Source organism: Tasmannia lanceolata, unplaced genomic scaffold (assembly GCF_043159265.1).
Source record: "Tasmannia lanceolata isolate RefF3 unplaced genomic scaffold, GAP_Taslan_0.1 ptg000016l, whole genome shotgun sequence".
Taxonomy (NCBI): domain Eukaryota; kingdom Viridiplantae; phylum Streptophyta; class Magnoliopsida; order Canellales; family Winteraceae; genus Tasmannia; species Tasmannia lanceolata.
In genome coordinates, this window is record NW_027518693.1 from 8497179 (window position 1) to 8511001 (window position 13823).

Here is a 13823-nt window from a genome sequence, read left to right on the forward strand (position 1 = left end):
TTTCTTCTTTTTCTTGGAAGGTTTTTCTTCTCGGTTTGAAGAACACATACTTGACGGACAAGAAAAGTTTGGGCCCGTTATGCTTACACACATGTAAAGATCTTGGCCGTTCTCTTGTGGGCCCACGGTTGATGATCCGGATCAGACAATCCTAACCCTTTAACTGGTACAATTATTTGTAATTAATTTAAGGGGCTTTTGCAAAAGGTCCTCTACTTTGCTTTATTTGCAAAGACAGTCTTGTAGTTTGACATTTTGCAAAAAGAGTCTTCAGGTTTGAGTGAATTTTGCAAAGAGAAAAGTGTGTTTAAGGAGTAATTATGGATTGCGGGCACCTTTTTAAACCAAGAAAAAAAAGGGGCTAATTTTCAAAATTGGGTTGGAAAAAGACCCTGATACCCTTCTGACATCGACAGAAACGTCATTCAACTTCCTTTTTAACTAGTTGCAGTCCCGTGCGATGCACGGGGCGATGAAAAGGTTATGATCTTGATAAAATCGTGATGGAGATAGAGATATGCTAAAATCGTGATAACCCTAATAATTTTGTAAGCAATAACAACATGGCTTAAAATCGAAAGGAATATTTTGGAGGAGAGATGTGCTAAGATCTAACTTTACGAATTGCATCAGGGTGGTCAGCATACTGAACATTTCCAAACTCGTTGCTGAAAACATGATACTACTTGAGGTAGTGTTATTAATTGATAGCAAAATGACATCATGCAGGACAGAGCACATTAGAACTTCAATGACATTGACAACACTGGAAGAAAAATGAAAAGCAACAACACCTATATGTAAAAATATTGAACATTAGAACTTCAATGACATTGACAACACTGAAAAGAAAAATGAAAAGCAACAACACCTATATGTAAAAATAATGCATAAGAATATAACAAAAATTGATTAATTTCAGAAGTCATCCCTTCATAATGAAGCTTGAAACCTCAAACAAAAATGTCCCGTCTGCACAACCTCCTCTTTACATTCTTCAACCAGTTCTTTTGTCTATCTTAAAATCGGGTTGCTTGCAAAAGAGAGACGGTGATTAATAATTAATATAATTTGTAGTCACCAAAAGACGGAAGAAACTATATTCAAGTGACATATACCATAAGATGGAACAAACTACATTCAAGCGACATTCACCCAATTCGTTTGCCTATCTTTAAATCAGGTTGCTTGCAGAATGGACATAGTGATCAATAACATAATTTGCAACCACCAAAAGAAGGCACAAACTACATTCAAAACATCCATATATGAATTAATCGCTGAAGAACTATAGGCAGGCATGATTTAAACACCGGGAAAAAAATCCAAAGCAAATTGTAAGCAAAAATCAGATCTCAATTTCCATAACTAACGAACTTGCAAACATTACAAACTAATAATGATTAGTGCCTATTAAATTGGTGTGATTCACGAGGCTTCTTTTAGTTCGTTTGAATGTGTATTTGAACCGAAAGAACCTTGGGTTCGTTTCTATCTTGGCCGTCGGAAATAAATAGAGACGGATGGATGCTTGACACGTGTTGAAATTTTTTTTGGAACGCTGACAACCCGAAGTCAATCATTATCTTTTCTCACTTCTCTTTTGGCTTAGAACGGTAATGTTATTGAATACGTCTCTTTTGGCTTTGGGTTCGTTTCTATCTTTTCACTTCTCTTTTGGTTCTCACTTATGTTTTGGTTTATAACGGTAACGTTATTGAATACGCTTCTTTTGGCTTAGAACGGCGATGTTATTGAATATTTAATTATTTCTTACGTCTCTTTTGGCTGAGAACGCCGCCGGATTCAGGAGTACGCCGCCGGAATATTAAGAAGTACGCCGACGGAAATAGGGTCTAAGCAGAAATAGGGTGTACGCCCGCGGAATACATGGGTATGCCGTCGGAAATAATAAGTACGTCGGCGGAAAGCGTAAATAATGGGGTAAGCCGACGTAAATAATGAGGACCAAAAGAGAAGGGAACATATTCTAAGCCTAAAGAGAAATAATGGATATGCCGGCGGAAATAATGAGATACACCTGCGGAAAGCGTAAATAATGGGGTAAGCCGACGTAAATAATGATGACCAAAAGAGAAGGGAAAAGATTATAAGCCAAAAGAGAAATAATGGGTACGCCGGTGGAAAGCGTAAATAATGGGGTAAGCCGGTGGAAAGCATAAATAATGGGGTAAGCCAGCGTAAATAATGAGGACCGAAAGAGAAGGGAAAAGATTCTAAGCCAAAAGAGAAATAATGAGTATGCCGGCGCAAATAATGGGGTACGCGACGGAAATAGGATGTAAGCAGAAATAGGGTGTACACCGGCAGAATTCATGGGTACGCCGGCAGAATTAATGGGTAAGCCGGAGTTAAATAATGGGGTAAGCCAGCGTTAATAGTGAGGGCCAAAAGATAAGGGAAAAGATTTTAAGCCAAAAGAGATGTATTCAATAACGTTACCATTTTAAGCCAAAAGAGAAGTGAGAAAAGATAACGTTGCTCACTAAAGTATTCAATAATGTTAGCGTTCCAAAAAATTTAAGTTTTCCAACACGTGTCAAGCATCCATCCGTCTCTAGTTATTTCCGACGGCCAAGATAGAAACGAACCCAAAGTTCTTTCGATTCAAATACCCATTCAAACGAACCAAAAGAATCCTCGTGAAGCGTGCCAATTTAATAGGCAGTAATGAAAAAGGAGGACTTTGTCGATGTCAGAAGAGTATCAGGGTCTTTTGATCATCCGATTTTGAATATTAGCCCCTTTTTTGTTCTTGTTTTAAAAGGTGCCTGCAATCCTTAATAACTTCAAACATCAGCCCACATTCCGTACTTAACTTCAAACATCAGCCCACATTCCGTACTTTTCTCTTTTACCAAATCAGGTCATGCCATCAATTTGTGACAAAAATTCCCACGATAAATTTATTTTTTATTTACTCGGAAAAAACCAAAATGTCCTCATATGTGGAAAGACAAAAATTGCTTTGTAGAAAGATCAAAATACCTATGATTCTCAGTGATATGTTTTGATAGGGTGGGTCCCACCAACTTGACTCAAATGCATGCATCGGGTGGTGCCACCATTTTGCCTCTTGCTTTGATGGGATAGGTCCTGCGATCTCCACCCGAGCGTATGTATACGGTGGAGCCCTCAATTTTACATGTCATGTTTTGATAGGGTGGGCCCATTTCTTTTTACACCCATGCATAGCATAGCATAGCATAGTTCCCACTACATTGATTCAAAACTTATTATTGCCTGTCATGGGTATTTTAGTCTTTTCGTAAGGTGAATTTTGTCTTTCCACGTTTAAGGACATTTTGGTCCTTTCTGAGTCCAAAAAATAATAATCTAACATGGGTTTTTTTTCACAAATTGCAGGATGACTCTATTTGCAAATTGTCAGACTAGACTGTTTTTTTTTGCAAATAAAGCAAAGTAGAAGACTTCTTTTGCAAAAACACCTTAATTTATTAAGATCTTATATTGTAAACCACCAAGGCAGCCCCTTCTAAGTCATAAAAACACCAAAGACAAGGTAGATGGAGTTGGATTGGATCCAGAAAGAGACTTGCTCTGATCGAATCCAAAATTTTATGAACTATGCATTTCTCAAATGTAAAGTAAATATATGTATTACAAGCCTAAACTATACAAGTCTCGAGTATGTATGTGTTCGAGTTTCAACTACGCTTGGGTCCTATAACTTAGGTTGTGTTCTTCAAAGTTTTTCATTTTAGAGCATTTTTTTTAATTTATATATTTTCCCTAGAATTTATTTAGGAACCCGTGGTTGGCACCCTGAATTTTATTGATGAAAGAAAATTACAAGAGGGTGAAATTCCACCTAACCACGACTCACTTACAACGGATGTTTGGAATACCCAAAGCATCACATCTAATAGCGCCCCTAGCATTTATACGAAGATCTTTCTACCGATTAAATCTTTTATTAAATTTTCTTTTACAAGCATAATTTGCAAAGGAGTCGGCTTCTCTATAAGCATGGGATACCCTAGGCTTCAGCTCCATTATCAACGGTACCAGTTAATTCAATCCAGATATATCCAATCCCTAGCGCTTTTTCAGTATCCATCCAACATGCTTCTCGCTTATGCCTGCATATTAGTGCTAATATTATAGAAATGTAAGTACGCAGGGGCGGAGGCACATATAGCATGAGGGGGCCATGGCCCCCAAATGACTTGCAAAATCCATTTTATGCGCATGGTTGTTCATGCATGATTGGCTAGTTTAGTGGCCGTGGCCCCACCAATGACCAATGCTTAGTAAGTGTAACTTAGTCCCGACCCTCCCCAAGTGTAAATTCCTAGCTCTGACCCCTGTAAGTACGTATTGCCTTTATAATTTCTAAACACTCCCCCTCCACCCCGACGTGCCTGGGTTGCTTGGCGGCTCCATCAATATTTAATTTCAATTCACCAGCTTTCATCTTTTCTCATAAAACTTGAAAGATGTTCTCTGCTTGGGATGGATACTTATTTTTCTGAGAGCCCAAGTATCCTAACTAGAGCATTCAATCGAAGGGGAAATTTTTTAGCAAGACAGCAACCCTGCTTCGCTTCAAGAATTCAGTGATTTTAGTTGCTTGGAATTTGAGATTTGAAAATATGGGAGGAATGGGTCAGGTTTTGCTCATTCTCTGCGTCGAAGAAAAAACAGTGCTGTTAGAGAGATCTAGAGGGGAACCGAACAAATCCTAACGTGACACATGGCAAAGGATGCGTATGATTTCCATAGGTTGATCCAGATCGGAGATCGGAGGGTTAGGATCAACCTATGGAAATCATACTATGGAAATGATTTTTGGGCCACAGCTTATTTAGGCTGTGGCCATCTAATGGACGGTTTGGATCATCCTATGGTGCTGGCCATACCGTACTTTTAATAAAGTGAGAGTGCCCTCATCAAAATACAGCAGTGCTGATAACATTTCCTTAAAGATATTAGCTTAAATTCATGGGAATGTCTAGGCAATTTCACAATAGCAATTTTGCAGTCACTCTTTTGGAGGAGAGATGTGCCACCTCATATGAACTTTTTTCTTTACTTTTCTTCTGGGGACTCGACTCATATTGAATTTGAATGTCTCACAAATGGAATATATTCTCATGATCATCTTATTGTGCGGCCATAGAGTCTCATGGGGCAAGTGTGAGATGCAACAATTTTATGTTACCACAATGCACATGCTCTGTCACATACCATGCTTACATTGACTAATACAGACGAGAAGAACAAAGTCTATTAGGTTCATGAAATAGATGTTCTAGACCAAATCTTGGGTGTCTAGAGCAGGAATCCAAATGCTTCACCCTCATCTTGTTAATGGCTTTTGCAGGGTTGAGGCTCTTAGGGCAAGTGGCTGTGCAGTTCATGATAGTCCTGCACCTGTAAATCTTTTTTTGATCTTCAGTCCGAGCTTGCAACCTCAAATCGGCAAAATCGTCACGGCTGCAAAGATACACAATACACCCAACAGAATCCAAATCACTTGTTAATTATTATGGTTTAAGCTTTGTAAGTGTTCAAATGATTTTTTTTTTTTTTTTTTTAGAATTTGATATTTGCACCCCCATTCCCAATTTAAACTTCTCCCCCCCTTAACTGTTTCTGTGAGAATGGTTTACTGCTCGAGGATAAATTCACCCCTTTAACGTTTTTCTTTGCCTTGCAAACTTAAGGAATAACGTTAAAGGGGGGGATTTTATCTGTCAGAGGGGGGGAATATCATTTCCCTTTTAGGAATTGTAATTGCAAAAGGCAAGCTCAAAGAAAATGGGTGAGAAGGTCCACTCCCATTGCTTCTGTTTACTAAAGCAACATGAAAAATTTAAACATGCACCCAATTCTAGGGGAGCAGTCCGGTCAGGTCGAGACAACCCTAGCCCAACTTGAGCCTCGGGTTGAGGATGGTCAACAATAACACAACCCGCCTCTAAATCTCTCGACCCTAACCCAACCCGTATAACTTGTTTTTTTCCGAAAACAAGGTTGAGTTCTGGTTAGCCTAGGGAGAAAACAAAAAAAATACAAAAAACATAGCTATAAGATTTTGAAAACCACAACAAAATTAGAAGAAGATGAGGTTAGGGCCCGGTTGCCCAAGGCTTCAACACTAACTCAACCCAAAATTAAATGGGGCTGGCTTTTCCCAATCCTAATCCAATCCAAGGAAGTGCCAGGTCAACCTGAGCCGAAATCGGGTTGAACCCATTGGGTTTGGGTTGAGCCCAACCCAAGTTGCACCCTACCCAATTCTCCCCCTTAACAATGACTCATCACTGTCCTAGCAGCAAGTTACAATAAGTGCACTTACATTGATCCAAAATGTGTAAGCTTAGTAATGCTGATAAAAAACTTACCTGTCCGCCATCCACCGGAAAGCTTGGAGCAGATTGGCAGGGCAAAGGAATTCTTCTTGATTCCACCAGTAGGAAGGACAAGAGGTAGCGCAGCAAGCGCACAATATGCACTCATAGAGCCTATCTAGCTTCTTTCTCTCTTCGGGTGTCTGCCTGTATTCTTGCTCGTCTGGCGGAGGCTTCTTAGCCTTAAGCCAACGCTCAACAAACCTATAGAGAGCATGTATCACAAGAGTGGTTACACTTCAATTCTACACTAAACAGATCAAATAGTCATGGCAGTAAAAGTAAGTTTCCCTCATTAATTACAGAAAATCTAGGAATTCTACACTAAAGAGATCACCAAATTTAGATCTTACTGCCAATAAGATCATTTGAAATCGATTTAATTTTCAAATGGGACATCAACGCCTCTTTTGAAGCTACTAACTATATCATTTGTAAGCCCCCATTTGTTTTGGCTTTTTGAGAACCGATTGTGAGTCAAACTGATTATTGGACTCAAAATTAATAGGGGTGCCAACGGATTAGCTTTAGATCAACAATCCAACTATGTATTAGTCACGATCCAGTCAAATACCTTATCGATCGTATCAAATTCAATGTGTTCTTGGGATCATACTTCCAGTGTCTCAGCAATGATCCATTTCAAATCGGACCATCCATTGGGGTGTCTTAGCAGGTCCTACTTACATTTGCACATAATTAAATTCACAAAAGAGGATTTGGGTTGGGGGGGGGGGGGGGGGGGGAGCGGGGGGGAACACCAGTGCTGTCTGCAGGGGGCATAATGGGTTAGGGACTTACGGTTAATGGTTAGAAAGGGAGAGAAGATGGTGAGTGGGGTGAGTGGAGACTTGAGAGAGATGATCATAACAAAATACTAAAAATAGGAATGGTTCGAAAAAATGCATGGCTTATTTCTACTATAATACCCTACGATAATACTTAAAGTTATAAAAAAAAATAGAGTATTTTTGTAAAATAGTTTAGTAAGATCGGATTTAGGACTGTCCCATAAGTTTTTGTTAGCCGTCTAGATCCAATCGGAAATAATTCCAGATCATATGATAGGGTTGCAAAATGTGTCCATGGATCCTTGTAATGTGGCTAGATTCTTCCTCTCCATTTAAGTTCAATTTAGATTTGGACCATCTGGGTCCATTGACACAATGGGTTCTCCAAATCCAAAACAAACAGGGCATAAAACTATCCGTCTGGGTCCATTGACACAATCGGTTCTCAAAATCCAAAACAAACAGGGCATAAAACTATTATAACCATTGTTTGCAAATAATCATATCTGATCTCAACTATATGCAGATAGTTTTTACAGGTATCCAAAGACGCCATACATCATGTTCTTACTTGTATTGATGGTAGAAATTTGTGAGATCGACGACTAAGTCCTTCATCACAAACATACGAGGGAGAGGAGTTATTATAGTTGCATTGGCAGTGTTGGTATCAATAGGTTTTATGCATGCCACTGTGTTGGTCCCATCGATGCTCATCGCACAAGAACCACATACGCCTTCCCTGCATGATCTTCTGTACACAAGTGTTGAATCTTCCTCTGCCTTAATCTTTTGAAGTGCATCTAGGACCTAGTAAAATAATAGAAAGAAAACTAAATTTTTGTCACCCAAATGGAAAATGGTAGCTAGATGCTAAATCAGAGCTAAAGGTTTCAAGAAGGATAAATGGAAGCAACAATTCGAATTCAAAAATCGCAATCGAACAATGAGGATGAAAGTTAAAACTCCAATCCAATCCAAACTTGGAATAAGATAATTTCACTGTTGGGTGTTCCAATTATCAAACCCCACAAAGGGAAAAAATCTGGAGCTTTAGATTTTTTTTTTCCCACCAACATAATCTAATTTAAGGTGTATAACTCCTATAGATGAATATATTACAAAAAGTATTCCACAATTTTTTTTTTGAATGGTTATTCCACAGAATTTATGTATGTTAAAAGATATTCCCACCCTCTTTCGAGCACTTCCACCCCCTTTGTTTGTATTTTACTAAAAATGACTATTTTTCTAGGAAAATAGATTCAAAAGGAAGTGAAAATGTTGTTATTTTTTAAGAAAAATAATGCAAACAAAATGGGTGGAAATATCATTTTCACAATTATGGAAACCACCACCATTTTATGGAAAAATATCAGCACAAAAGGGGGTACGGGGAGAAACATGGATTTCGCAAAACCGGAAAATCCGCTTCTCAAATAGTGAAACCGATGTTTACACTAGCCCAAGATCCACAACCAGAGTAGAAGAAGAACAAACAAAATGTACTCCAATATATGATAGAAGAAGAAGAATACATAAAAGAAGAAACCTTCAAAACATAGAGAAAATGGGGCAAGTTGGCACTTTTCTTCCATCACGAACTTGTATAAAAAAGCATCTCTGAAAAATGGTTTGTTTTATTTTAATTTCATTTTTACCTTTTGTGCCACTCCAATACACTTAAATTGGAAAAAAGTGACCATTATCCAATTCGGTAAGTCATGCTTACTATTAATTTACAGGAAACTTTTGATTTCCTCCCCCGTGATGGGTTACTTTAGGGAAATGTTATCAGCACTACTGTATTTTGATGAGGGCACTCCTCACTTTATTCAAAGTACGGTATGGCCAGCATCATAGGATGATCAAAACCGTCTATTAGATGGGCCACAACCTAAATAGGTTGTGCCCCAAAAATCATTTCCATAGGTTGATCCTAACCCCCCAATCTCTAGAGGGTTAGGATAAACCTGTAACATTCAGATCGGAGGGTTAGGATTAACCTATGGACATGATTTTTGGGGCACAACCTATTTAGGCTGTGCCCCATCTAATGGATGGTTTGGATCATCCTATGGTACGGGTCATACCGTACTTTTAATAAAGTGAGGAGTGCCCTCATCAAAATACAGTAGTGCTGATAACATTTCCCTAAAATAACCCATCACGGGGGAGAAAATCAAAAGTTTCCAACTCTGGCCTAGAAACTCTCCCCTTCTAGCTAATCTATTTGCCTCACTATTCACCAATCTTCTAACACGGTGAAATGAGATGAATGAGTGTTCCGCTATATCCAAAATTTTGTCCTAGCCTCGGAAAGTCAGGGCCAGTTGGAGTAGGTGGACTCCTTCGTAGTCATGATGCAACAACGATATGGACGTTCTTTGGTCCAATTGGTATTGCAAACTCAAACGAGGTAGAGATCAGATGAAGCAATTCATCATGGAATTAGGATGATTGATCCCAATATGATTGATAAGGTCACGGTCGAAGGTGACTCCCTACATGTGATAAAATGGGTGATGGGTAGTCTCTCCCATCCTTAGAGGTTTGTTCATTGGAGGGACAAGATCATGGAAAAGGTGGCCAGTTCCTCAGATGATCTGCGGATGGGGAAGCTGATAGATTAGCCAAGGAGGGAGTTTCAAGGGTAGGCTTGGAAGTTTTCGATTTCCTTCCACCTCCATTTATTCTGTCTATTTTTCTTGATCTCCGGATTGCTTTCTGGTTTTCTTTTTTATTAATACAATCCGGTGCCATTCAAAAAAAAAAAACAAAAATTGGGTGGCAATACCATTTCCATGGTTGTAAAATGGGTTTTTCTTATTTGGGTAGGTGAGCTGAAAATTAAGAAAATCCGGCCTTGATCCCTTTCATGAATGGCCCACATTAGGGCATTATTACCATCCCCAACAACAAAACCAAACTAATTTCCCCGTTACAAGAAAACAGAAATGACAAAGCTCGTTTCTATAGCAACTACATATTTTTGGTAGCGTGTTCTAACAGCATGGAACTACATTACTCACCACATAAATTTATATATGTTAAAGTGTTAAACAAGGGAAATATTTCATTAGTACCAACTCTAACACCTAAAGCTTTTGGAGTAATTGGTAGTTTCACAAGAGGTAAATCATAGATTTCAGGGACACCGTTATAAAATATAAGTCTCTGTAAATGTGGTTCGACTCGCTTTTTTCATGTGTAATAAGGCAATGAAAAAACGTAAAAGTTTGTCTTTTCCAAACTTTTACCAAAAAATCCTGCAATCCACACAGGACCATAGGGCAAAACAAACTCGAGCTGTCTGATGTAGGGGGGGAAAAAACGGAATTTATTTTCTTGGAAAATGAATTTTACAGTGTAATGTAAACTTATTTGTCATTAAATTTTCTTTTTCCAAAATCAATGGTTTCTTTTCTTTCTTTTTTTCATGGAAAACTGAAATTTAGATCGACCTGGAATTTTTCTTTCCATAGAATATCTTTTTCCACAGTTATCTTGTGCCTGGATCCAAATACTTAGATAGCCAAAAAGGTGCGAAGGGGCTCCATAACCTCTATTTCGTGTGAGATTAGAAAAGAGGCTGGGGTAGGTTAATCATCCAATCACTACACACATGTGACTGTACTGAATGATCTTGACCATCCATATGGTGGGTCCCCCTACAATCGGTGATACAAGAAATCGCATACGAGAACACCCTATATCATCTCATAGTAGTTAGAAATGGCACTGATCAATGGGCCATATTCAAGGGTAAATGCCTGTTAATTGGATGGGTAGGATGGTGCCGATTGGCAAAGCTCTCGTTCAACTGCGCATCCATGAGAAAGCGGACTGTATGGATGGTTCAGATCATCCTATCGGATTAACGCCACACGGGTTAATCCGAGATTGACCCAAGAACCACCTCTATGAGAAAAATCAGGCTTAGGATCTAGAAGTGAAAAAAAATAAAAATAAAAAAGTAAAGGAAGGCTCTCCTAAGCCATGATTGATCTTCACTAATCCATAAGTTTGAGTGGTGTTTTGATTTCATGGCTGGTGAGGAAATGTCTCTAAAAGTGAAAACCACTTAAGAAAGGAAGAGAGGACAATACAGATAATGTTCCAAGCAAATTCAAAAAGAAATACACTATGTTGAGTGGATGTGTGTAAGTCAATTTTAACATGTCAAAAATCTTGACATTTTCAAATGAACTCATTTACAATTTAAAAAAAGGTTTGCTATTCAAAATATATGTTTTCCTTTCCAGGCCCCACCGAAGATGGGATGGTTAACTTGAATTAGCATTTTGAGCCACAAACTTACTCTTATCACAAATCTTGTCAATCGAATTAATAGAAACATAAGTTCGTGTTGGAGCCTTCTGACGTAATAGATTGAGTTCACACAGCTAAAAGTAATTGCATATGCATATGGAGAATGCTTTGCTGTATATCACTTATATACATGGTTTTAAATTTCGGTTTCGGTAAACATTTTGGCCAGCCGAAATGCCAATATTTCAGTCTGAAATTTGGTAATTGGCGAAATTTGGATTTTGGCGAAATTTCGGTTTCGGACCCAACCAAAATCAGAAATTTCGGACGAAATATAAAACCATTCTTATATACAATACAAACTGTATATATGCCGCTCTCCACGGTTCAGTTTACTTTTTTAATCCAAAAAGGAATGGGTGGACCTCCAATTCTTTATAAATAATAAGGGACATTCAAGCAGAAGACAGACAGGATAGGGGAAGAGAGAGAGAGAGAGAGAGAGAGAGAGAGAGAGAGAGAGAGGAAAACTTAAAATAATCTAAAATTAGTTATGTTACTTGGATTGTAGGTTCACTTGTTTAGTGTTTGGGTCCGAAGTACATAGTTAATAACCTTCATATGGGTCCAATAAAGGATCCAATTAGGAGGAGCATAAGTCAATTTCTCTCACCTATCTTTCGTTATGAGAGGTGGTATTTATCATTGAGAAGTTGCTAACTATAAAAGTTTTTAATGAGGTTTGGTAATTCAAGGTAATCGAAGTAAAGAAGCTAGATATACATAGAACGATAAAGAGGCCTCACGGAGATCTCTTAGCTGTGATTTATAATGACATGTGCTCATTAATCAGCTGTTGATAATCTTGGCTGCTTTTTGTCCCTCTTAATTCATTTGAGAAGTACTCATCAACCCAAAAAAAAAGAAAGATTGTGTGTGATCCTTCCTAACAAAAACTTTATTATTTGTAAAATTTCACTCTTAAAAGTAATGATTAACAAGTGAAAATTATTACCAGATTATAGGGATATTGGTAAAATGCAATACTTATGAGTAGATTTTCGGTCATCAGGGCATCCCGCCGCGTCCCGCCCAATCATCATCGAGAAAAGATCAAATAGGAAGATGATTGGAGTGCCAAGGTCAGACACCGCACCGCATATGATGACGCCATTTAAGGAATGCATAATACATCTTATGATGACTCGAAAAACAGCAGTAGGACTATGCAAAAATTGAAAAACTAATTTATTCGGAGCAAATGATAAATTAGGTCTTATAAGAGTGATATTATAGAGCACCCACAATGTTATGGTACTCTTTGACATCATTGTCGTGGCATAAGAGACGATGTAAGGAAAGCTTATAAGCCATTGGAGTGGAACAAGGTTTCACACCTTCCATCTTCATCGTTCTAAAATATCAGCTATGTACTTGCTTTGAGATAATAGGCCATGGAGAAAACTTCGACGCAGTAGAAAAAAGTGCTTGGCAGCCTTAGAATCTTTAATTAGGAATTCAAGATCAAGACACTAAAGTAGATGAATTAGCATAGTCATGTGTAGTTCTATATTAGAATGATATCATCTACGTAGACAAGTAGAATTATAAGTACTTTAGAACTATATATGATGAATAAAGAGAGTCGAATCAAGCCGAGAACTCTCCCAGACCCAATTAGTTAGTGGTATACTTCTCGGGTTCGCCAATTTGATTTTACTAGGAATAAGAAATTCGAAAGTCGGAATTAGATTACAAATACATCTTACACATATATTTTTTGAATGGCTACGAATACATCTCATATTGGTTCACAATTCGTTGTCCATGTAGCTTAGGAACGGGTCGATGGTGTGAGGGTTTGGTTTTGCTATATACTATATATAAGTGTGGGGCCATCCCATCAAATTCATCACCAAATTCTATGTTGAATTTCACACATACCACATTTTTGACATGTATGCTATATCTAATGGGGCCAGGCATTAATGGGTCACGACTCCTCCCTTCTTATATAGTCAATTAAAGGTAAAATAAGCAATAGTCTAATTCAATATATTGATTGAATGGTTAGGATTGCTCGATTGTTGAGATTTTTCTACTGTGACCAACCTACAGTGGTCCCGATTGAGTATATGGTTGAGATAGCTGACATTGGCCACCCACAACGGAGAAAGGACGGTGAAATGGATAGAAAGCAAGCTTTATCTTTTAAAAAATATAAAAATCGGGAGCGTGATGATGAATAACTTAAGCAATCAGCAAATATTTCAAAGTTAATACCTATGCCTTTTCCTCCAATTCCTTATTTTCCTCTTTCTTCAATTTTAAATGATCAGACGTAAAACTAAGATTTGCCACC

At 38.1% G+C, this 13823-nt stretch overlaps 1 protein-coding gene across 1 annotated transcript; it reads right to left on the minus strand.

Moving 5' to 3' along the window:
* Positions 1–5246: 5246 nt before the first annotated feature.
* LOC143848964 (succinate dehydrogenase [ubiquinone] iron-sulfur subunit 3, mitochondrial-like) lies at positions 5247–12871 on the minus strand. Its single transcript, XM_077358005.1, has 4 exons — positions 12767–12871; positions 7761–7999; positions 6393–6602; positions 5247–5481 (listed from the first exon to the last, which is right to left on the minus strand). The coding sequence occupies exons 1-4, from the start codon at positions 12869–12871 to the stop codon at positions 5247–5249; spliced, it is 789 nt and encodes a 262-aa protein (XP_077214120.1).
* Between the last annotated feature and the right edge of the window lie 952 nt (positions 12872–13823).

Coding starts and splice junctions, on each gene's coding strand:
- LOC143848964 (XM_077358005.1), bottom strand. CDS start 12,871: ATGAAGATGGAAGGTGTGAAACCTTGTTCCACTCCAATGGCTTATAAG. Junction 8,000..12,766: donor TCAAAGAGTACCATAACATT/GTGGGTGCTCTA, acceptor TTATTTTACTAG/GTCCTAGATGCACTTCAAAA. Junction 6,603..7,760: donor AATTTCTACCATCAATACAA/GTAAGAACATGA, acceptor TGCTCTCTATAG/GTTTGTTGAGCGTTGGCTTA.